General features: G+C 41.9%; 1 protein-coding gene across 1 annotated transcript in view; it reads left to right on the forward strand.

Annotated features, from left to right (window-relative positions):
• The first annotated feature begins 946 nt into the window (after window positions 1–946).
• The window catches only part of cdk18 (cyclin dependent kinase 18), a 55,263-nt gene continuing 30,154 nt past the window's right edge, over window positions 947–26,055 (forward strand). The window contains exons 1-2 of the mRNA XM_084349461.1: window positions 947–1,240; window positions 23,431–23,566. Of these exons, the coding sequence (XP_084205587.1) occupies window positions 23,449–23,566 (118 nt within the window). The 5' untranslated portion in view covers window positions 947–1,240; window positions 23,431–23,448. The remainder of the gene's footprint in view (window positions 1,241–23,430; window positions 23,567–26,055) is intronic.

Below are 26,055 nucleotides of genomic sequence, written 5' to 3' on the forward strand. Positions count from 1 at the left end.
CAAACTTGTCAGCATTTGCTGTCATCTCATAGCAACAGAGCAAAGTGGCTCAAATTGCCACACTAACAAAGAAAACATGAAGTTTGACTTGTATTCCCAGTTCAGTTGTTCAGCTTCTGAGCCGCTGACAGCAGAGGTGGAGATCACAAAGAGTCTCTTTTTGGAAATGTAATGTTGAGCTCCGGCAGAAGTGGGAGTTGCAAAGAAAGGTGCAGTATGATATACTCATACTTCAAAATATGTGTGACAAAACACCAGTAAGTGCCTGTGAATGTTCAGTGGGCTATAAATTGGCTGCATGTCTAACACTGCTGTTCCAACTTATCTCCTGTTATCAGCAGCTGCTTTGTTTGTTTTGTAACTGTCACACTCTTGCACTTAATTCACGCAATTGGAATGACTAACAGGAACACTCATATCACATCAGGTATAAATATACAGCTGCTGCTGAAAGGCGAAGAAAGGAAACACAAATATAAACACTCACACATACACTGAACAGTACAGTAAAGGTGCATGCGCGTTTTTACCCACATGTAAGCATACAGACGCACATATATGCGCATTTGTCCCCTCGTTGTTGCACGTGTACAGACTTCACACCAATGCACACACACCGTATAAGCATGCACACACTTGCAGACATCAATACCACCACACCAATACACATGCAGACTTACACACACGCAATCATAAACACATTTATATACATTCTTTCATATACACAAACATACATACATGCTCTCACTAGTGTGCGACAATCCTGTCACCACCAGAGGCCAGCCGAAGAGGAGGAGGAGGAGAAGGAGGACGGATAGGAGGAGGCTTGTGCTATGCCAAGTGGTGATTGGCCGTTGCCATGCCAACGAGGGAGGGCCAAAGTCAGAGATTGGTGGAGGAGGAGCTGCAGGCTGATTATAAAACACTCTGAGCAGCAGTTTCTGTCTCCACTGTATCTCTGTCTCTTTATTTAGCCTTTACTGTTATCTGGCCAGTTAGTCAGCTCGCTGTGCTCTTTGTGGAGGACGTAGGGAGGGTGGAAGGGTGAGCTGTCAGAGGGACTCGTGGACAGGTTGCATTTACCCAGCCTTCCTGCCGAGCTGTATGTCCATCACTGTGACAGGGCTGCTTGCATCTTGTGGATTTATCTCTGTGTGAGGGACACCTGGGAAGGCGAGGGAGACCTGAGCAGAGAGGCTGCTCCGTCCCTCCAGTGCGTGTGGATGACCTGTGCTCCCCTGTAAGTAGCTCTGCTGCAGCCACATCCACTCACACTCTTCATTAAGACACGTCGACCTTACAGCGAGGGTCAGGGGTCAGCGGATGGCAGAGACAGAGGTACATGTTGCTGTTTGGGGCTGAATGTGTGCTTTGAGAGAAATTTCTTCATTATTTTTTATCAGGATCCCTCATCATCTCAGGGGGTGTTCCTACGCTCCAATGGGTCTACTAATTGGCTACATTAGTGGTTATTTTTCTCTCTTTCTGGTCTGAAGCTCTATCTTGAGGTTGGACTTTATGTTTCTCTGTATGTAACGAAATTCAGAGGTTACATCGCTGTACAAAATATCAAACTGATGTTACACTGTAACTGCACATACTGTTCTATAACACAGTTGGTCACACTGATAATTCTGTGCGCAGTGGTGATCACAAGGTCATGTTGTGGTTCTCACTTTATCTTTAACAGTGTCATATTGATAGATGAGGCTGCAATAATAGATTTGTAAAAGTCTGAAATGATTAACTGTTTCTTCTGTTTGTAAACACTACTGCACTAAGAACATCTGAGGACATCTGACACCCCCTCAACCACGCACCAACCCACTCACTCACTCAACCACCTCTCTCCTGTCTGATGAGCCTCATGCATTAAGTACTCGCATGTCAACTGACACTGACACAGTAGTAACAGAGGAAAAGGGCCGCTCCAATATACTGAAGTCTATCCATAACCACTGAACAAACAGCACTGTTTACCTACAGTACAGAGGCCCGGGGAGGAGTAATTGGCTGCCTGGGGTGTGTTTGTATATGTACATGCACAGAACTTGTGACCCTGTTCCATATCATTGTCATAACATTGTTGGGTCATGCAGTAACTGCAGCTTTGCTGTAGTGACATTACTGCAGTAACTAAGTATAACATGTTAGTGAGGAGTCCCACTGTATGAAATTATGTTTTAAGTTATTATAATTATGTCTTGGGTGCATTTATCCACCCTTTGTTACAGGTGTACAGGCTTCACACACACACACACACACACACACACACACACACAAACACCAAGGAATCTGAAATTATGTTTTTTCATAATCATGTTTTTCTGTCTTTAAAGGAATCAAAATGCTTTGTTATTTTTATTTTTCACCTTACCTCATACAGGTTTTGTTAAATTAAGTTTAAGTTCATTTTTCATGCAGCTCTGACGTTTGATCCATCAGCAGATTTCTAAGTTGACTAAACAGCAATTTTCCAATAGTGGCATAGCAACTGTAATTATCAGACATGGTAGGCTATGTCTGTCAAGCCTTAGCTTTCTCAACATGCTGACACAGTGTCAATGAGGCTTTATAGGAGTGACATCTTATAAGCATCCAATGTGTTCACAGTGATATGCACAATGTTTTCACCGTTCAATGATTAAAACACAGGAGCAAAGTTATGAGGAACAGAATAAAACTGTGTTTTATCAGACCTGACATATTAACATCAGCGTGCCTTGCTAGCCAGCTTACTGTCTACTGTAGTAACCTAGTGTTACGTCCAAAGCCACAGAGTACCATATCATTACCTCACTATTATTTTGTGTGACAACAGGTGACATCAGAGATTCCCATTCAAAAACAACACTTACATGGGAGCCAGACCTGGCTGCAGCTACATCAGACTTTATGTTTGCAGCTCTGTCCTGCTGTTTATTGGATTTTGGAAAGTTCTGCTAATTTGCTCATACAGTAACAGCCTCAGCCAAACTCACTACCTCTGATAGCATTTTGTTTGCACAAACTTGTTATTTACAAAACTGAAACATAGGCTCCAAATGTTCTTATCATTCTTATCATAGCACACAGATCATCAACTGCTGAGGATGCTAACTTTTAGCCTGGGACATGCAGCTTTAGCCTTTTAGCATTATATCATGTAGGCCTATTCATGATATCCTGCTAAAATCAACAACAATTTCAGTTTTATCAACAATTTCTGACCCTTTTGTATTTTTCTCCTTTTAAAACAAGTTAGAATGAGACAAAGTATAGCCTACTACCAACTCACAGTTAGAGTTCATTAGCTTGCTAGCTAGAACTGATCAAATCCGCCAGCGACAGTTGACAGCTGGCAGATTTGATTAAAAAAAATATTTAAAGTAAGTAATAAAGTTTTAGCCTTAATCTGCCATCGTAATCATTGTAATTTGTAAATGTGCAATGCTAACATGCTTAACAGGTTTAGTGACAATGGGCTCTATCTTACGCTCGCCGCAAAGCACTCATTTGTCAGTTGTCATTTTCACAACTCCAGCGCCGACGTTGTGTAAATAGTAAATGTACTTGCACCCACATGTGCGCCCCTGGGTGTGTTGGTCTTAAAGTGAGGTGTGGACAGGCGCACTGATGGCAGATTGCGATCTTGAGGCAGCAGAAAGTGACAGCACTATAGACCAACAAAAAGGTCTATAGCGCTCTAAAGTCAAAAGCGCAGTCTGTTTCCTGCTATTTAAAGGACGCATTAGATGTGCCTACACAGGTGGCACACCACGTCATTGTAACAAAAATCATGGCACATTTAATCAACAAAACTAAAATCTGGAGAGGAAACAGGAAAACAGAATTAAACTTTTAGCTCCTGTCGCCGAGTCAATCAATGACGTTTATCAGCTGTTCCTCGTGTGAAAATGCACATGTCAATGTATAGATAGCCATGTGGTTTCTGCTGCTGGAGGACTGCTGCAGGTAATGTCATTAATATTTCCTCATTAAGGATGTATTTCACCCTCTCATCCCACTGTTATTGATCAGGATGATACTTTCTATGACCCGTCCCATCTGATCCACGGACTGAGAATCGTGCACACACAGAGGGACACAGCAGCGCTCCCCTCCTCCTCCTAAGTTTTATATCAATGCATTTTTTTCATATGCAGTCAAACAGAGTTGTTGATGGGAGAGATGATTGTGAAATGGCGGGGCAGAGGGTCCAGCAGCCAAGGACCACGTACATGTCCCTCACTGAAGACGAGTGCTACTATTTAATATGTGCCAGGCCCTGGTGCACCTGGCTCTTTACAAGACTGGGAGATGACACTCCTGCCAAAACACACCCATGACTAATTCAGAGTAATAATACCAGCTCTTTGCGCCATGCGCCACACTTTGCGACCAGATTATCTGCCATTTAACTAGCAAAATGGACTTGGACACGCCCTAAATACACTAGTGCTTTGCGCTTTAGACCGAGCGCCATAGACTGTCTAAATAGGGCCTAATGAGGGGAACATGGCCGATGGGCCAGATGTTGAAGTGGTTAAATGTGCTGAAGCAAAATTTGGAGATAGCCAGGCTAATGAAATTAGACAAGTGGAAGTTTTGGGTTTATTTCATTTTATTCATTCATTTCATTTTATTTTTATTTCTTTAGGATTAATACAAAGCTATTGTAATATGCCTGACATTATGTACCAAACATTTTATTCTTGCTGTTCCTTTTAGCAGGCCTATTCAGTTGGTCTTTTTTCTGTATTTTGGTCACATGTTTAAACAGTTGGCCTTTTGGTTCTGAGGTAGGTTGCTACTGTAATTTTGAATCCATAGTAGCAATCGTTTGCCTTAGCATGCTGCAGCTGAGGCACAATAACAATGTTTACATAAGGAGTTTATTATTGAGAGCCTGATTCATCACACAGCCCCCAGGCCCACTCAGCCATGATAATGTGAAGATAGACCCCTGCATACTAAACAATAGCCCTGGCACCAGCACTAAACACCACAGATGAACAAACACATGCAAACATTTGGTCAAACACACCAAATAGAAGGCAGTTTACCTTTCACACAACACCGAGCCCACTGGCTGCTGTAGTGAAAGGTTAAATGCTTCAGCAAGCAAGCATCTTTTGTGAAAAAAAGTCCATCATTTCCTCCACCTGAGACTCCATGGGTCCTCACTATGTGTCTAAGTTACACATATGGCTTTTATGGTAGAGCCACTGGATGACCAGCATTAGATCTGTTGGCTCAGTCACTGCTTTTTTTTGTTTTTTGTGTGAAGACATTATAGACTGGCTGTGTTGGCACACGTGAGTGTGTTATTTGCATGTTACTCAGTGAAACACAGTCCTCTGATTGTTGCTATTTTAAATGCCAACATGCAAAATTGCCAGTTGTACCAAGGAACATTGTGTCCCCAGTCTGTTCTTGTTTCACTCTCTACTGTTTATTTGAAAAAATGCACACTAGCAACATCACATTATTGCTCTTTTCCCATTGGACGGCACTTCTCAATTGGTTAGCGCACAGTTGAATAAACTGGAAAAAAAGTTCAAGCAGAAAGTAGTACCAGACAAGCCGCTTATTTATTATTACTTTATCATTATGTAACTGCAGCTGCCAGTGAAGATGCACACAACCAGCATGCTAGCACGCACTCCAATGTGGAATTTTAATACTTTATTTAAATAAAAAAGTTTCATTTATATTCAGTGTTGATCACCAAAACTCAGTGTGTGAATGCACTTCCTGTCTCATAAAACATTGGCAAAGCCGATATTTGAACTGTTAACATGCACATTTACTAGCTTGCATTCTTCTTTCCCGTCTATGTTGGGACTTATCTTAGCGCAAGGTCCACTTATGACTTTTACAGTTTTCAGATATAATAAGGAATCATCATTGGTACACTTAATATCTTGTTTGGCATAGTGAAGTTTCAGCATCAGCACCAGGACGTCGTCTGACACAGTTTTTGTGTGCGTGAGCAGCAGCCACATGTGCCACTGCTGCTGCCAGGGTCGCATTAAATGACTAAAAAAAGACCTAAAGGACCTGAAGTGTTGTTGGCTTGTTTCCCTCACTCACGCCCAGTCTGCTTCCAAAGCTCTTCACAGGTGGGCGGGCAGTGCGTTCATTTAAAATCCGCCCTATGTGAGGCTGCCAATGCTTTATATAGAATTATGTTGTTCTCAACAAACACTGGAGAAACACAAATGTTATGACAGGCATTGTTATGATTGGTTAGCACCCTGAAGTGTGGGATGTGCTTCTCTGGGCAGGGGAGCAGCCAGTGTGTTCACTTTTAATTGTCGTGATGCGCAGTGTGTTTAGGGGCTTTGCATAATTGCAGGCCTTTTTTCTCCCAAGTTACTTGTCCAGTGCTGCAGTGGTGATGGCTTATTAGAGGTTGGCTCCCACACACAGACACAAGCAAAAGCCACCTTGGGAAATGTATAATGTGATGTGTGCAAGTAGTCTGAGGTAAACTATGAGTCACAGCGCTGCTCCTGTCAGAAGCAGGACCATACGCCGAAACCCCAGGGGAAATTTCTTACAACCAGCATATCAGAATAATCACACACATAATGTGACATGAAGAAGCCTGACAGACGTAAAGGTCTGAAACTGACTTTTATCTGCAATCTTAAGTCTTATGTAATTAATTTAATAGTCATAGTTTGTTTTGTCAATTAATAAGTAGGCTAATTTTGTACCTTTATTATTCAAAGTGAATGATGCAGGGATTAGCTTCATGTAATTAAACCTTGTCCAGGTGTGCTGTAGGCTTATCTGTTTGCATCACATTGAAGGTGTAAATATGCACCAATGTGTCTACATCAATACTCAACCACAGATACAAACAAAGTTCTGTGTGAAATTTGTCAAAAAGGTAGGTCCTCAATCACATGCCTGATTCAGGCCATCCACCTACTAACAACATTTCCAAACTGAAAGAAATGACCCACTCTACAAGGAGTGAAAAAAAACCAATTCACTTAAGGAGGCTGTGTTCATTCTTTTATTCACGATTCCTAAATTGATTGATACCTGAATTGATTCTTTGATTTCTGAATCCATTTTATATAACTAGCGCTTAGTCCCTTAGCTTGATGAGAACACATAATGGGAATTCCCATTAACGTAACATTGTTTGTTCATTGGCAGCCATTCAGTCGTGGTCCAAATTTTATATACTCTTAAAAAACATGTCAGGGCAGTCTTCAATTCCAATGATTTCTACAGCTCTCTTTTTTCTGTGATGGAATGAGATGATACACCCACTAGACACTAGACAAACACTACAATGGGAAGGTCTAAAGAGCTCAGCATTGATCTGATTATTGATTGATTTGAATAAGTCAGGAAAGTCACTTGGAGCCATTTCAAAGCAGTTATATGATTATTTCCAAATCCTTCAGGACAACCTAAAATCATTAGCCAGAAGATTGGCTCTTGGGTGCAGTTGGGTGTTCCGACAATGATCCCAAACACACATCTAAAGTGGTAAAGGAATGGATGAATCAGGCTAGAACTGAGGTTTGGAATGGACTTCCAAAAGTCCTGACTTGAACCCCATTGAGAACATGTGGACTGTGCTGGAGAAACAAGTCTGTGCCAGGATGCCAACAAATTTAGTTGAACTTCACCGATTCCATCAAGTGGAGTGGTTAAAAATCCAGCCAGAGGACGACCAGAAGCTTGTGGATAGCTGTCAAAAGCACCTAATTGAGGTGAAAATGGCCAAGGGACATTTAACGCAATATTAGAATTACTGTATGTATATTTTTGACCAAGCAGATTTGGTCACATTTTCAGAGGACTTACAATAAATTCATTATTGAACCAAACAGCATTTACTTCAGAATTATAAGTTAAAGCAGAAAAGTTATCTGTTGCAAGTAAAGTAAAGTTAGACTATCAATCCATGGCAAGTAATGCTAACAGTAGATGCTAACACTACTTCTAGCCTAAACTCCAACTAATTGAAGCCATAACTGAAGCCTTGAGCTGTTTTATTTATATGCAACCAGCTCTGTTGCAAATACCAAATTTGTGTGTGTAGATGTGAACCAAACAGGGAAAGGTACACCCTGAATACACCTGAATGCTACCAAAGAACTAAGGTGTCTGGTGCAATACATATCAGGAGAGCAGTGAGTTAGCAGGAAGTGATAGCATCGAGATTTGTACACACATTGCTTGACTGCTCAGTCCTAAGTCCAAAGACACAGACACTTCTAGCATTAAGAGGGAAAGTGATAACAAGGCTTGAATAATTTAATGGGCACTCGCAGATTCTTGTAAATTGCAATTCAGACAGCTCTGGCTTAACTTTGTTTCTTCATGTCAGCAGGAAGTTCCTCAATCTAATTTAACAGCATGCCCTATTAGCCTTGTTTGAGTAATTTCATGCTTTTAGTCACAACAAACAGACGTCCATGAGACTGAGCCTGCCTGAGGATGATATCTGTCTGTGTCGCTGCTATCTTCTCTAGAAAATAAATCCCTCCCACTCGCTCTGTTTTTATCGCCTGACTCTTCCTCTTTTTCTATCCTTTCATTCTCCTTTCATTCATTCACCCTTTCTATTGGTCTCTTTCCTTTGCTCTTGTTTTGTTTTTGTTTTTGTTTTTTTTGTTTGTTTGTTTTTTGGGGGGCGGGTGATTGGTGCAGATGGTGGGGTAAATCATAAACACATTAAATATGAGTCATGCCTCACATCAGGTGGTAACATATCTCACCTTCTGCATCACGACTCACCTCTGATGTCACTCTGACATCAACGATCAGTGTGCATGTGCACGTTTTGGTATGTTGCGTTCAGGAGTTAAAAGAGAACGGACGTTGTCGGAATGAGTAAACCAGAGCCTCGTCACAAACACTGCATGTTATTTGTAAATCGGGTTAGACAACCTATCCTCTTAACATGTGACTGCTTACACATGTAGCCCTGTTTAACCTATTCAGAAGCTCTTCAGTCTTCAAGACTGCTTCAGATGTCACCAGAGACCCGGAGGCTAAGGCTGAGACAGGTTCACTCAAATCTGATCAGCTGTCTTAGCCGTTAATGCATATATGGTATGAACACGGAAGACAGCACATACCCTGGCACATCAAAATCCTACTATATGTACATATGCACACATGAACTTGTGTGTGGATGCAACAAATACACAGGTGAAAATGTGTGGGCCAACACTAACAAAATGTTGATCCACAGTGATTGATATCTAGATGTTAACCAGTTTTCACCAGTGTCTCTTGGTTGGTTGGTTTGTCGGCAGTATTTCACAAAAAACTACTAAAAGATTTTCCATGACACTTTGAAGGAAGATGTGTCTCGGCCAAAAATAGATCCCAATAACCTTTAGTGCCGACACAGATAAAGGGATGGATCCAGGAATTCTTTCTCACTTTCTTTAACATTGCGAGAAACTGCATTTCGAGACATTTTCATTCTAGATCTGGTGAACTTAAATTATGGTTAAGCAGTTTTCAGTGGTCTAAAATTTAGAGGCATACAGGGCCATCAAGCTTGATATCGGATTAGGCTTTGATTAAATTTAAGGGGACTGTTGGCAGCAGCTGCCTTGGTGTTGGGAGTGAGACAGGGCTGCAAGTGAAGGAGTTTCCTAGGGCACTGTTCACTTTTGAGGGCAAGATAAAGCGGGTGGTCAGTTAGGGTTAACAGGGATCTGAGCATGAAGGCAAAGTAATGATTTTTCAGTTTGTTAGGGTTAGGGTCACCTATGGTCATGAGCTTTAGGTAGGGACAAGAATAAATTACCAATACAGATCTGGCAAACAGGAGCAGACCATCCAAGTGCCATAATTCCACCCGGTATGTGGGCTGGATCAATGTATCTGCTGTGGGCCAGATCTGGGCCACAATAATTTTGCTATCTGGGCCTGCCTTAACGCATTGGGGTGCCAATGCAGTGGTTTGTGGACAAGAAATTTCAGGGTCATCTGGCAAAAAAGTTTGACCTGGCTCAACTTTTGCTGGAACCAATGAGACATCATCCAACATTGCACTGCACTGACCAATCACATAGGTGTGGCCCGCATTTCTGGTAGATTACTTTGCTATGTGAAAGCCACATTTCAACGGTTTATCTCAAGATCACTGTGACAAAAGACAACAAGATTACCACCATGATGAACTTTCAGAGCACTGAAATTCTTCATCATAATATTATATGAGTGGTGTTTGGCCTCTGATAAACCTTTAAACTCATACATTCAATAGGAGTTATGAGGGGGGGATGTCATTCCTCTTGTGAGCAAAATGACCAAAATGCATCCCACTTGTTAACTTGTCATCCCCCCTGTCCATTTGACAGCAGTAGGGCGAGTGCAGGGCATAGGGTTGTTTAATTAAACATGTTAGTGTATTCTGCCTGACTCAATGAAGCTTTATTTGACTGAGGTTTGTCAGGCCTAACCCCTGCCCCTAATCCCAAATCATAGTTCAGTTTTCTAGTCACGGGTGAAGGACACAAACTGGGTCCACATACAGTACATCTATTGCTCAAATGTTTTCATTATCCCACTGATACAACACCAAGGTTTGAATGCCAACTTAGTCTGCTGCCACCATCCAGACAGGATTAGTAGCAGGAACAGGATTAGAATGTATTCTTATGTATCAAGTAAAAGGGACGATTCCTTGCAAAATACAGTATGTATGCCTGTCAATCTCCAAACAAAACAACCATCTCGATGTGTGTTGCCTGTTGCACAAACCATGGTGGCCTGCGATACAATAGGCCAGTCTGATGTTGACCCCCAACACTGTTGTTATTCACTCAGCCACTGGACACAGTAGGCCTACTGTTCACATGGGGGCAGGGGGTGACATGTAGACAGACTCAGACAGACAGAGGGATTTATTGTTGCTGTCAACACTGTTGTCAATTTTTCTGCAAGTGATCACTTTGTTATTTGCACTTCTCTTAAACTATTCTGAGCAAAGTTCTGAGGAGAAGTGAGTTGGATGAGGAGCCAAGGACAGTGAGAGATAAACAAGTGAGAGTAGTTATGTCAGGCAGAGGAACAAGGACTGTGATGTATCGCCATATAACCAGCAAACAAGGTAGGGATTGTTGTCTAGTGAGGCCTAACTCCAAGAAAGATGGGATGGGACGAAAGAAAAGGGTCATTTTTATTATGGCTTCAGCCTAGACACAAGAAGAAGAAGAGGACAATGTGACATTGATTTCTGACTAAAATTCTGGCAGAATTGATTATCACTGTGAGACAAGGTGGATAAATCCCTTTTTTCTATCTCGTAAACCAATCACACTCAGGGCATGAGCCAAGTCTCTTAAAGAATATTGTTCAGGGTGAAGCTGGTGTTCACATCAGCCTGTAGGTCGTGAAGGGGGGCACCTCAAAACTGGCTTCAGTCTATCCCAACTTTCCGTTTTAATTAGGCAATGTTGTTTAAAGCAACAATCAGACTGTTTAGAGGAGAGTCTCTCTTCAAGCTTTGTTTGGAGTTCCTGAGAATCTTATGTGTGATCTGAGCGGGCTAGATAAAGCTCTGTTAATTTATGGATTTAATACAGATGTAATCATCCAGAAACTCAGCTGATCCTAACTTTTATAGTTCTTTGGTTTGCAAAATGCTGTCTAATGAAGAAAATCATCACTTCCAGGTGACTGGGGCAGATGAGGTTCAAATGATTATGTGTGAAGTGAAAGTTGTTGCTTTACTGACAAGCTCAGCCAACCCTCGGCTGCACAGACCCTTCTTTTTAGCTAGTAAGCTCTGCTTTCATCAACCTTGTTTCCTTTCCTTGTTTTAGGCCCCTAACACACAAAGCTGAAGGTCGGCTGATGGCCAGTGCCGTTAGTGAGCGTGGCCCTAGTGGTTGCGGTGTTGCACCGTTGGCACTGGTCAGCCTTTGTCTGAAGCTTTTTGGCCAATTGAGCACACTGAATGGCAGTGGAGCCTGTTGGTGAGAGAAATCACTGTGATTGGCTTTTCAGCTAAGCAATCAGTGCCCAAGAAGAAAAAACAATTTTAAAAAAAAAGATAGAGAAAGGCTCTTGAGCCCATTGCTGTAGCACCCATGATTTCTGTTTGGTTTCTCCTTATTTTTCACCTCCACCTCTTTAGCAGGGCTATTTGCAACCTTTTACTGAACATATTCTATATTAAAAGTGACTATATTAGTAAGAGTGGTTCAAAAAACACATCCTTATCATAACAGTGGTTTGTACAACTGCAGTCAAGAATCCTCTGGTTTCCTTTTATGAATGACAAATACAGACTACCGCTTCCTGGTGGTATGATGAGTTATTACCTCTCACACATACACAAAACATATGAGCTAGTTGCCATTGCCTGTGGTCTTTTAGGAGTGTTCAAGTGCAGTTAAACACAACAGTCAACCTTTGTTGCTTGTTCTTTGATGTCGGTCAGGTGTGTCTGGGCCCTTATACGAACAAGAACTGACAGAGCCAGCCTAACTGTTTGCTCCTGCTTGTTGTCTTCATAATACGTTTTCTAGCTTAGCTAGCTTCATATTTAGCTTGAGAGTGTTGTGTCAATCTTCTAATCTAACTCTCAACAAGAAAGTCAATAAGCATATTTCCCAAGCAGTGTAAGTATTCACTTAAACCCTGTCTCAAAGTTCTGAAACCTTTACATGTGAAAAAAGGGAAAAGGGCAATTGTACATTTTGCTATGCCCATAAACTCTAGATAAAAAAACGTTTTAATAAAAAATATCAGTCCATAGGTCTATATATCTGGTCAGTCTAACTGTATATTTAATCTAATCAATTGCAAAATCTGACAAGTACTATATTTTGTTTCTGAAAAGATTAAAAAAAATGAATAGGAAAGTCCATTTTCATTTTTTTATGTGTACATAAATAGATTAGGTTTCACAAATCAAGAGCAGGTTTTTAAATTAATATTTAAGACCTTAATGTTTCTGTTACAAAGGTAGAATTATTGTAAAAACCAAGGCGAACCGAAAATCATCCTTTATTTCAGTACATATTTGACACAGCACCTCCCGCTAAACAATTCACCTTCTGGCATAACATGAACATATGAACTGAGGTCATGTTAACCTAAGTTTCCACTTTGCAATGGATAAAACGAAACAGTTCACTGATACAAAGACGTGCATTATCTCCATTATGTGTGAATTGTTGTCGGAACGTGGAAGGATAATGGCAGCTAAAATTGGATTAGCCGCATTACAGACTAAAAACACCAGCTGTTAAACAGTGATTCTCCCCAACCACTCTGGATCTGTGAAGCAGCACTGTCACCACCATTCATCTCCTTTAGGGAAAATGTGTGTGCACATGTGTGTGTGTGTGTGTGTGTGTGAGCACACAGTTGTGTAAGCAAAGCTGTATTTTCAGTCCATATGAACTACTGGAGCACACAGTAATGTAACCTCAGGCCCAAGGTCAGTTTTAGTGCATATGACCCAACACACACATACACAGATGTTCTCCCCATCTCTCTGTCTTTCATTTGCTCCCTCTATTTCTCACACACACATGCAAACACACACTCTGTCAAACATTGTAGGAAATAAATAAAGAATAAACAAAGAAGTGCAATAAGGATGATTTCCTCACATATCATAATAGCGCTATGCATTTGTTTGAGCGCTTGTTTGAGTGTTCTCAGATTGAAGAAGCTCCTCTTTTCGTACATGAAGCTTTGCTATGAAAGCCTTGTTTTCTCGACAATATGCGCATAATACACAGTATGATTATTTCAGTAACAATTTAGATGCATTACCTCCTTATTTATACCATATTTACAACAAAATTAGCACATATACGCAGTTTTTTTTAAATGCTGGTAAACCTGCTAAAAATAGATAATTGACTCCTTTCCCACTGCCAGTGGACAAGTTTGCCTTTCTATTTTTTTTTTCTCGTGTGTGACATTTGATGTCAGGAACATGCCAGAAAAAAAGGGAACAGTAGAACAGTCACATGGAAGCCTGTTCAAATGTTACAGTGGCTATAGTGGTTAGGAGGCTATGTTGTCACCCACGTCCATTTGTTTGTTAGTTTCTTGGTTTGTTGGTTGGTTTGTCAACAGGATTACACAAGAACTACTGATAAGACTCGGCCCAGGTTAGATCCCCTTTAACTTTTAGTGAGGATTCGGATAAAGGGACATAGGGCGAGATAGGTTTGTTTTTTGACATTTTTGACATAGTTTCTCAGGGAGTAATACATGGATCTTAATGGAAAAAAATCTGGTGTATTTAGGTGGCTGGTATCTATGAGGGATGTGGATCGAATGTCTACCAGGCCGGGTGTCATGTTTCCATCACTTCTGGTTGGAGCTGGAGCTGATAAATACCCAAGACTGAGTCATTTGACTCAGGAATGAATGCTAATACCTTTCCTGCTGGAGACAAATGAAATGTTCTCAAGTGATGCTGAAATTCTTCTTTATCAGCAAGATAAGTGGCTAAAGGTTATTAACATGCCGGTCCCTTCACTACTCCAGTGCCAGATTGTTCCATCCTGTATGGCGACTATACTCATGCTCTACTCTCGAGTTTTCTCACTATCAATGTTTTTCTAGTGTTGCTATGTTTTTGGGTTCTTATGCTCCAGTGTTTTTCCCCCGTTGAATTTTTGTTTCATGCTCGTGTTTTGTCCTCCCTTGTGTGCAAACCCTCAGTGTCTCTCCGCTCAGCCTGAAGCTCCACCAGCTCACCTGTGTTTTCACCTCATCGCTTCCAGACCACTCAACCTGCCTGCCTGCCTTCCTCTCTCTCAACGTCCCAGTTTGTTTTTTGTTGAATGAGACGCCATGGAGTCCGACATCAACGACTCACTTACTACCGGACTCATTTGCCCCTCTTCCTCGCCAGTAGGGGCACGATTTTTCTTTGTGGCTGAAAAGGATGGATCTTTAAGGCAGTGTATCGACTACAGAGGTCTTAATGACATAACAGTTAAGAACAAATACCCTCTCCCTCTGATCGAGTCAGAATTTGGACCCCTCCACCAGGCTGACGCCTTAAAGCTCGACCTGGCCAATGCATATCATCTGGTGCATATACGAGAAGGAGACGAATGGAAGATTTAATACTCCTCTCCTATTTCGAGTACCAAGTGATGCCTTTTGGTCTCACTGTGGTCCGGCTCAAGCCCCCTCCGGCACTCAGGGTGCATCCCTCTCTTTGTGTGTCGCTCTGCCAGCCCGTTTTGTGTGCTTTTGCTCCAGTGTTTTTCATCTATTGGATTTTTCTATTGGAAACTCACGTTTTTTCCTCCCTCATGTGCAGAACCCTCAGCATCTCTCCGCTCAGCCTGCAGCGCCGCCAGCTCACCTGTGTTTTCACGTCATCACTTCCAGACCACTCAACCTTTTATCCATAGCCTGCCCCCCTCTCTCTCAATGTCGCACTTTGTTTTTGATAATAAATAGCTTTTGAACTGTTCGCCTGCCTCCAGCAGCCCACCAAAGAACCCCAACCTTGACACATTCTTTCTGTTTCATTCAGTTTTCTGCATCTCTGTTGTTGCCCCCTGCATCTTGACCCTCCCAGAGATCACAGCTTGTGTTGGCAGCCCGTTTGGCTGTCAGGAACAGGAAGTGGCCATGCAAGGTTTCAGTGAACAAACACAGTGGTCGGCTGAAGCTGTGGTCTCACTGTTAGTGGGCTAATGGTCTGCCCTGACACTGTGCCAGAGTTTCTTTTTAAGGGCCTCTCATTCAATTCCAACAAACTGGATAGACGCAAAAAAAGGCTGAGAGAAAAATGTTTGCCTGAAGGTTTGATTTAGAGTCTGTATGTGTGAACTCATCACTAGCATGAGTCACAGTTGTGTATTTCCATTTTGATAGACTGTTGAATGTGTGTCATATTTTCTGATGACTATGCCCACTGACCTGTATAAAACCATGCAGCCCATTTAAACATGCCCCACATCTATTCCATCAGCTGGCACCTTTCTAAATGAGTACACATGAGGGGAGCTGTGTATGTTCATTTATCTGGAGCCGACATGGGTCACTGGACAACTAACATATGGCATTTTTCTGAATCAAACAATTGTCCTCGACCCCCCCAGAGGCAACAACCACTGAACTGCTCCAGTAGGTTTGGTCACTGGCCAAAAGGGCAATATTTTGTTTGTACTGGGCAGCTTATGTTTTTACCCATGCCCCCCACTGCAACAACTCTACAAATAAATTAGTGGGTTATATGTATTGAAGTAGGCCTGAATGGATTACTGTCAGCTTTCTGCAATAATATGATTTCTTCAGTGTAACATGGCTATATCCATGTAGGGGATGAGAGGCACCTCATTTCCTCAGTTGGATTTCTCCCTGAGAAAGTCAATTTCTTGGATGTGCTCACCAGGTTTACAATAACATTTTATAGCATTATACATTTGCATCTGCATGACCTCAGGCAGGAAAATATTGTTGTGACAAAGTAATTAGATTCAATCTAACTAAAAGTCAAACAAACCAAAAGCCTTGATAAGTGTAAGTGGAACACATTTGCATGACAGAGGCAAGCAATTGTTTTGTAACTTTTATGTCAAGTTCCACTTTGGTGAATTTCAACACATATGGGCCTATTCACACCTTCGACCAATAGGAAAACTGCCGTGACAGGGCTGACCTTTGAAAGAAGGAGAGTCCAAAATGGTGGAAGCCTGCTCATTAGATTGCTAGGTTTGCACAATCCACTTTTACTTAACCTCTGCCAGAGCATAAAGTGCTCCTCACAAGTGGTTTTAGACAGTTATCAGACAGGAGTTAATGGTACAAATGTGCCTTTTGAATTTATGATGATTAAGCTCGTTACATCAGAGAGCTCATTGTTCTCTCTTTAGTATCATAGTGAGTAAGAATGACATACTATCCTGAGTACAAGATATTGTAAACAATGCAGTACAGAGGAAATAGAAGTTTGGACAGCTATCGTGACTGACTAGTGCTGCCATTTTTCTGGCCTGCTGATAGTGGTTAGCTCTCCGGCTACAGTAGTTCACCAGCTAGGCCTGTAAATCATCCATATTAGTGTTGTCACAATACTGGAATTTCTAAGTTTGATAAAATACCTGGATGCATGTATCATTTTGCTTTGCCTTTGCCTGGTCTCAAATAATAAGCACTGCTGTTTTCTTGGTCAATCAAAACCATTGACAAGAAGACACAAGCACTTTGAGTGAGTGTATCGATGCAGGCCTATCAATACTGCAGAAAATAAGAGATAGGGTTAGCTAGCTAGCAGGCAGGTCAAAAAGGTGTCACTGTTAAAATGTCATATTTCTATTCTATTCTATTATAGACACTGACTGGCCTAATGTCGACCGACTGTATTTTGGAAGGGTTGCCATCTGAAATTTATGAGACTAGAAATTAAAGTTGTATCGCAATTTGGGAAACTACAAACAGAAAAGATGTAAACCGTCATGGAGATGCATGACAGGGGAGAGCAGCTGAGAGAGACAAACACAGATCAAAGAGGAACTGGGTTGAAAAAGAGGAGAGAGGCTAACGCACTAACATGTAACATGTTTGTGTCCAGGGTGGATCACAGCTACGGGCAGACTGAGATATGTTAGTGCATCGTTTGGAGCAGATGCACTCGTGACATGGGGCGTGTATGTCCCTCTGATAAAGTAGCTGTGAGAGCGATGCCACATACTCCTGACTGGCTGCAAGCACCCAGACCCTTCATATACCCTTCTTCAAACAGAGGAGACTGTTGTCCACGAGATAAATGAAGCTCACCGCCAGTTTTGCACACACACACACACACACACACACTGTTCATCTCAATCAGGAATTTTCTCACTCACAACCCATGCAATTAAGTTGTTCAGGAGGGCAAATGAGGGAGCGGAGTGAATAAAGAGAGGCTCCCAATCAGAGTGGGGGCTGGTGCATTTCTCTGTGTCCTGTTCAGAAAAGAAACACTTTGGATTCTATTTCAAACACCTGATGAGAGGGGAGCAGAGAAGAGAAGGCAAGTGAGAACAAGAGAAACGGAGCTCGATGTAAAAAGAGATTTGCAGTGCAGTCTCTCCTGGGTGAGGGTGCCAACAAAGCTACAACCCCATTTGTGACTGAACACAAACACTATGGTGTATTAGCAAATCTGTGCACGTTAGTGATTTTTAGTCATGATTTTCAGGTTTCAGAGTACAGATGGAATGATCTATAGTAGTGAAAGTAGGTTTCAGTAGGATTCGGTGTTGACTACCCTCTATACTCCTGGCTATGACCCTGGTCTGAGCTGTAAACGGGGAGATTACTAGTAGCCTACCAAAAGTTGCTAGTTATTTTACATGAATATAGACCCTGGGGTCTTACTGCACTCATCCGCCTGTCATTCAGCAGCTAACCCAGTAGCATAAAGCATACAGCCCCTCAGTCGAAAAACAAGTGAACCGCAGTGGCAGTGACAGACTGTCGTTCAGCCGCTAACCAAGTGACATTAGCATATAGCACATACACACATCAGTGAGCAATAACTGCCAGGCTGGATAACCTTTTCAGGCTGGTTATGTTCAAGGCAGCTATTTTGCTTTTGTTTGTATTATTGTTGCATTTAACAGAGTATTTAACGTAGTATAACTAGCCTCTCACACACATTATCTCCCAGCGAGAGTTCTGGGACAGTCTCTATTAGTTTTATAAGAGGTAATAATGATAATGGGTGTTTGTTAAGATATGGAGCACATAAAAGAGGGTGTGTATGAGGGTCCGCTTTAGTACGCTTTTTTTATCCCCACTACTTGGATGGCTCTGGAGATGGCAGTGTTGGTTAGCCAGACAGTTGCTTGATCCGAGCATCACTTTGGTTCTGACTGAAGCAAATATTAAAGTCTGTGTAAAGCAAATTCAGCCATTTTCTTCTAAACACATTAAATAGGTCATAAATGTATTTCCTTAAAACATGTAAAAAGCCATTCAACCATTTATAATTTAGTTATGGAGCTAGGCTGCCAAACTGTGTTTCAAAATTTCTGTGTTCAGGATTTAATGGGCGAGTCAGAAATAACGCGGCTATGATTAGCATAAACCCCGCCCTGCTGCGGAAGCGGTATAAATACGTTTAGTGTATTAGCTTCAGTGGTTCTCCCGCTAGCTCGAGTCTCGGATAGCATCGCTTATGATAGTTTGCAGCTAGCTAACCAGTCATGTCTCCTCCACGTAGCTCATGCATCTTTCCTGGATGCCACAGTGTGCAGGCCAGGGTAACGGCTCAGTTAGCCTATTTAAGTCTCCTACCGAGACAACGTAAGGAAATGGTGGATCGATGTTGTCAAGAGGAGCTACTGTGGAGAGTTCAAAATCACCACCAACACCAGTCTCTGCAGTGTCCACTTTACCCCCGATTGTTACAGCACGGCCACCGGCATTATGTGCCCGCCACCGATTCCCTCAGTCCCACCGACAGCGGCTACCACCATCACGGCCACCGGCATTGTGTGCCTGCCACCGATCCGCTCTGTCCCCGGCTTGCATCCTCCCGTCCCGCCGACAGCGGGAGGAACGAGGCTGAGCACTATCAGTGTCTGACTCAGAGTCAGTTTCTGGCTCTGATGGCTCAAACAGGTAGTGCTGGGTCCTTCAGATGATGCTGCTAGCACTAGCTTCCATTGTTGCTAGGCTACGTCCTTGTGCAGTACACAGAGGGCTCCCCTCCCGTGGTGGGCGTGGTTCCAGCGCCTCTAACGGACACGCCCACAGCGTTTCACAGCAGAGAGAAGTGCTTGTTTTTCCATGATTTTGAGACCTAATTTTATATACTTAGCAATTTTTTTAATCTTTCAAATTTGGCTCAGTGGTCAATGATACATGTTACTGTGGTGTGACAAACTCATAACACAATTTTTTTGCTGCTTTACACGCACTTTAACTGGATTGCCATTACATTTAATACAAATATTTTTATTATATTTTTGTCAAAACCTGGTCTTTACATTATCCACAATACAACTGGACCACGGACAGTTTTGGCCACAAAGACATTCAGATGTGTTTTGCTACAGCAGCTGCTAATGTAGCCTAGAGCAGGTTTTCTACATCTTTTTTCACATGTACAGTAATACTCACCAACATCTGCAAACAGTTGTCCTTTTAGGTTTCTAGTACTCCTTTCAGTTGAGCCACGGTTGGTCCCCAGTTGGTTCCCTAATGTCACAAGGGCCAACTGCAGTGGCCACCAGAGTTCCTACCCCCCCCCCGCCCCCAATTAGGATCATAAGCAACTTTTGACTGAGATACCTACTTACGTAACAAATACTAAACCATTACAAATCAAGAAAACCTTGTTAATGCTTCATATTCCAGTCAAACAGAAGGCAACTAACTTCCAATTCAACCCCTGTATCCTCTGGACTTCCTCATCGAGGGCTTCATAAACTTCATCCACAGAGAAAGAGTAAAGGAGGACGTTAAATAGAATTAACTGTTAAACTCTGAGTTAGTGGAAACAGTGAAGAACCTGAGTGAAATGAAAGATAATCCTCCTCCTCCTGTATATATTTATTTTCTTGTGTAAATGATTCTTCCAGAATGAGAATAATCAAGTCACACACAATATTGATAGCATGGATTTGCAATAACAGCCACAAGTGTCGACAATAAGTGTATGCAATAACACTAATCTGACTGAGAGCACTCAGTAGACAATACAGTATGGCATCAGAGAAAAGCTGCTGGAACAAAAGAGTAAAGGTCATTTTTCATCCCATCATGACAACAAACACTGTCGTCCTCCACACAAACATCACAACAAACCGAGCGAGTAAAAGGACCCAGCGCTGTAACTCAGCTCGTGACATAAAGAGCTCTTTGTACTGCTGTTTTCCAACACTTTTACACGTCTGTTTTAGAGCTCAGTGTCAACTGCAGTGTACATTGTGTCACTTGAACTCCTGTACGCATGGAGGTCCTCCGTTACTATAAAGTAACCTTGCTGAGGCACTGGGGAAGTCTGCCTTCACAGAGGCTACCTTACACATTCTAAAAGAGAAAAACATCAGCCACAACCACAAACACACCAGGACTTAAGCCAGCCTAGTGGTATTGATTTCTCTCTGCAGAGTAAGCCTCTTTCCTTTTCCATTCTTAACCCTTTAATCGGCTTTATATCTGATTGCTTTTTATTAATCAAGTTTTTCTCTCTGATATTGTGTATTCTGTCTGACAGATAAATGCCTATTGATTTTCAGGTTTTTCCTTTCATTCTAGCTAATTTAACCACGTAACGTGACTATCAGAATATCTGTAGTGAGCTGGAAGAGAGCTCCTGCCAGGCTGCAGAAAATAAATGCTAGTGACACATCTGTATAGATGTTAACTGCACCTTTACAGTAGTCATAGGTGAAATTGTGTGCGACAGAGCAAAAGCATTTTTCCAGCTCTAAAGCTAAGGTCTTTGTTGCTGCTTCAGCTTCTCAATGGATGTGATTGTGTGTTATGAACTCCAAAAAAAAAAGGTTGGCATTCCTGTTCTGAGCAGTGCTGTTGCAATCTCGTTGCTCTTTTCTGCTGACAAGATGGTGTTTCCCTCTCCATGGAAGAGTCACATGAGCTCAATTTGATTGATTTCTAATGGCCTCTTCTCCCTTTTCCAAATTAGAAATCCTCCTTTTTCTGCACTGATCTGGGGATAATTTGCTTCCACGCTTGCCTTTTGAGCTGCTTCTTCTTCACTGGCTATTCAATTTATGACTGTCACCCACACTTCCCTGGTTTGACAATGCCTTTATAATTTTTTCTAAACTCCTATATTCCTCGGGGTCTGGGTGTCAAGTGAATTTCCTTCCTCATAAAACATTTGCAGAGTATTTAAAAACCCAGCATAGTTTACATCCATGTATGCTTGAAGTCTTCTACCACGTCTTGATCTGTGCAATATTGTGACAACATTTAAGTAAGTAAGTAAATTTAATTTATATAGCACTTTTCATAGATAAAATCACAAAGTGCTTTACAAGAAGGATAAAATGCAATAGAATACAGAGATCACAACAAAAAAAAAGCAAGAAAGGCACTCAGCTGTGGTCACGAGCCCCACTGATCTCCCTCTCTGTTGTTGTCCAGTGGACTACCAGGGCCACGAAAATCTCACATATACTCAGTTTTTGTGACGGGAAGAAGAAGGCGCCTATCAGCTGAACTTCACCACTGTTGGAGCGAAGCGAGCTGAGAGGTTTCATGTGGTTTCCCCGGTCAACCATGTTTTTTTAATTTGAAAAAGAATTTACCCATTGCACATTAGTGCCCTTAAAATAGGAAAAAAAAGGACTAGACAGCTTTGTGCAACAGATGCATTGAGATATTAGACTATTTACAAAATAGAAAAATTCGGTTTAAGTCACAAAAATAACGTTAATCCCATAAGCTCTCCTTCAGTCTGGTTTGTTCTTCACCCGGAGTGCACTCACATCTCATGACATCACTCAGAAAGCCTTACATTGTTTTCAATGATCAGAGAAGACCTGCATGATAAAGTCCCTTTACACGACTGTTGTGTTATGTATTGGTTGTATATTGGTGCGGGTTAGAAGATTACTGCCACTGAGATAGTTGGGGTGGGTTATTATGCTTCAGATCTGGATGCACCTGGGAACTTTGTGAGTATTTTGATAACATTTTTGTACATTTCTATGCATGTATTGAGCATATGTGTATATGGCATGGGCCTGATTGGTTTCAGGCAGCGTTCTGACCTGCGCTGTGCAGGTACTGCAGCAGTCAGGGTAATCTGACAATACACTGATCGCTCAGAGACAGTAATATCCTGATGGGTTATTGAGGTTTAAAAATAACAGGAGGGAATGTGGAGTCTTGCTGCAATTTAACTCACCATACACATCTCTTAGCCTTTCACAATAATGAGCAGAAACACACACGCACGGACAAATCAGTGCCAGTAAAAGAATCGTGGAGACCCCATGACACCAGTTTCTGCAGCACGCAGACCAGAGAAACAGTGGAGAACAAAAAGTTGTGTGAAGCAGAGTGAAAACTAACTAGCAGGGCTGGCTGTGGTTATGTAACCTACTGAGGGAGAGGGTATACTGATCAGATGATTTCCTGCTGCTTTCCGCCTCATTATTAGATGACAGAAGAAGTCTTTGGTCAAACTGCACACGGGCTCAGCAGCTTGTGTCACGTAGGCAGTGCACTGGGAAATATTTACACTTCGCTCTCTTTGATTTATGTTGTAGCAGCCGATATGTTCCGTACATACAGTACAAACAGTGCTATGCACTAAGAAAACCATCATTTCTGTCTGTAGTTTGCATTACATGGCTAAACTTCACAATTATTGCAGCTTTATTTTTTTTTTCTTCAGGAAAAGCATCAGAATGTGATGATGCATGTACGGGTTGGAAGATTATCTGTATGTTTAATGTTGTACATCTCTCTCTCTGCGTCTCTGTCTTCTCCCAGAGTCTGCTCCTCAACACGATGAACAAGATGAAGAACTTCAAAAGGCGTTTCTCTCTGTCTGTTCCTCGCACTGAGACCATTGAGGAGAATGAGTTCACCGAACAGATCAACCAGCTCAACATACGGCACACACAGGGTAAACTTCACTCTTTTTTGCCTGTACCCAGAGACCTGCACTCTATTTCAAGCAAACATCAGGGAAATGAAGCAAAACGCATAATTGAGCTGATGGTGGATTTTAGGGCTACTACAGATTGTACTTCAGCATATTGTAAGCACACATCCATGGACACAAAGAGAATACTCAAATTGAGATAGAGTTAGCGGCTGCTCTCTCTCTCTCAGTGAGGTGCATCTCAACAAACTCCGATCAAACTGCCTAAACCAGGCAGATTCTGTTACTGCACTGCCTGTTTCTGTCCTAAAATGTTTTCAGAAACATATTTTTGTGGACTGTTTAGATGTCATACAATATTGTTTGCTACCAGCTGGCTTCTTTACAGTTCCCTGTTTCAAAACCAAGCATTGCCCAACTCACAGTATGTCATCCATCAGTGGGAGTGTTTATTGGTCCGGTGCAGCACCGTGCATGCTGGTTGTTGTAGGTTCTTTACCTTTCGAGCAGAAGGGAGTAACACAGCTCTTTTTCTCCGTTCTCTCAGGTCAGGTGGGCCCAATTTTTAAAATATCTGTGTCTTTCAACTGCATAGACAGCCCAGTGTTAGGCAAGGGCTATCTTTCCAGTGGTGAAACACTTATTTAACTCCTAAGTCCACCTAAGCTTTAAGCGTTTTAGCATCTTTCAACTCATTGTTTTGGTTTTATGGCCCATAACTTTACTGTTTTAGCTTACTCTCCTTGTCCTCTCAAACTGTGTTTCCAGGCAGCTGTTTTCAGAGAAAAAGCTCTGGTAACCCCACTGTACACTTCCTACCCAGCACCAAATGGCAAATAGACAAAGTGTGCAACTCTCTGGCAAACTAGTAGCAGCTAAAAGCTGGTATTTTTCTTAGGAAGGAATGAGAATAGCCTATTGGACATGCATTTATCAGGTGGCCAAAAAATGTTAATGTTACCTTTTAATGTTGTCTTTTTCTGTGTTATCCTAGCGAATGCAAGGAAAGGATCATGGTAATGTTAAAAACTGTCTCTTTTTGTTTCTGTGTGTCACTACACCTGATACTGAATTTAAGTTTTGCACTGCAGTATTGTCATAATACATAATTCCCATTGATACCGGGAACTATGGGCTGCTACAATAAAATCAGCAGCCCATCCTCATCAGAAATTCTGTCATATAAGTTGACTGCTCAAGTGGCCTATTACTACCCATTTTTACTACATCTCCTGTTGGGTGGCAACCTCTAGTGGCCATAGTCATTATTACAACAGCAATGGAGGACATTAGATGACGTAGTAAAAGGCAGATAAAGTCTGCATAGGGGAAAAACGGGATGGATAATTGGGTTAAACATTCAGCCAGGATATCTGTGTTCATGTTCAAACCAAAAGGTGAAAGGTGGTGAAACCAAAAGTTGACTGCAAGTTATTTTAACTGAGCAGCATATTTACCTCACAGCACAAACATGCTTGCATATGTACATAAGTTACAGAAGTAAGGTACTTGTTTTAACCCAAGCCACAAACCTTTCCTAAACCTAACCAAGTAGTTTTGCTGGCCAAACATAACCAAACTGCGAGCATACGACTGATGTCCGATACAACAATCACTGGTACGCTGCAGCGGTCATGTTGTTTTTAGGACGGTGATATACAGTATGTTGTTTTGGGAGTCACTGGCAATCGACCTATTCAGTTGTTTATGTATGAGGATGTGTTGTAGGAAAGGAGTGTAACTTTAAATAATCATTTCCCTAAATTGATATGTAACCATAAGCCAGCCGTATCTCTCTACTGTCACCTTTCCCAGGTATTGTAGGGTGCTGGCCAGAGATATTTTTTGTCACTCCACTCCTACCCATTGGTTAATTAAGCATGTTCAAAGTCCTGAACCCTGAGCTCCATACTTCCTTGTGTCTTTTGGTCCCTGTGTGAATGAACAGCTCATGTCTAATAATAGAGCACAAACTGCAATCTCTTTCTGGGTTTTAATGCCAAATACAAAAGCCTTCCTTCCTTCCGTGTCTGTAGCGGACCCTCACAGATTAACTGGGGTTTTTCCGGCTACGACTGGTACCACCACCGGCGCTGAGCCACTGAGGATCAGCAGGCTTCAAAGGGAAATAAGGGTTATGGTTAGGATAAGTAGGGGTAGATAATGCAAAGGAACTGAATGCATTCAGAATAGGTTTTCAAGTGTCTCTGCTTTATTATGTAGAGTTTGACTGTGAAGATAGCACAAAGAGGTGGAATAACAATGAATTGGGTGAATACACAGAGATCGCAGAGCTACCAGGATGGTTAACACTTTCATCCTACACAATGTCATCACCGCGCAATGATGTTTGGAAAAAAAGCTTAGATTTGATGCTTCATATTGACATTTAATGCAAAAAAGCAATTGAAATGTGCAAAGTAAATAGGTGGTGAAGTGGATCATCTGGGATGCAAGGTCACCCTGGGTGTACTAAAATGATCTGCCAAGTCAAGTGCACAAGCATTACA

This window comes from Pagrus pagrus (assembly GCF_965226575.1).
Source record: "Pagrus pagrus genome assembly, chromosome: 3".
Lineage (NCBI taxonomy): Eukaryota > Metazoa > Chordata > Actinopteri > Spariformes > Sparidae > Pagrus > Pagrus pagrus.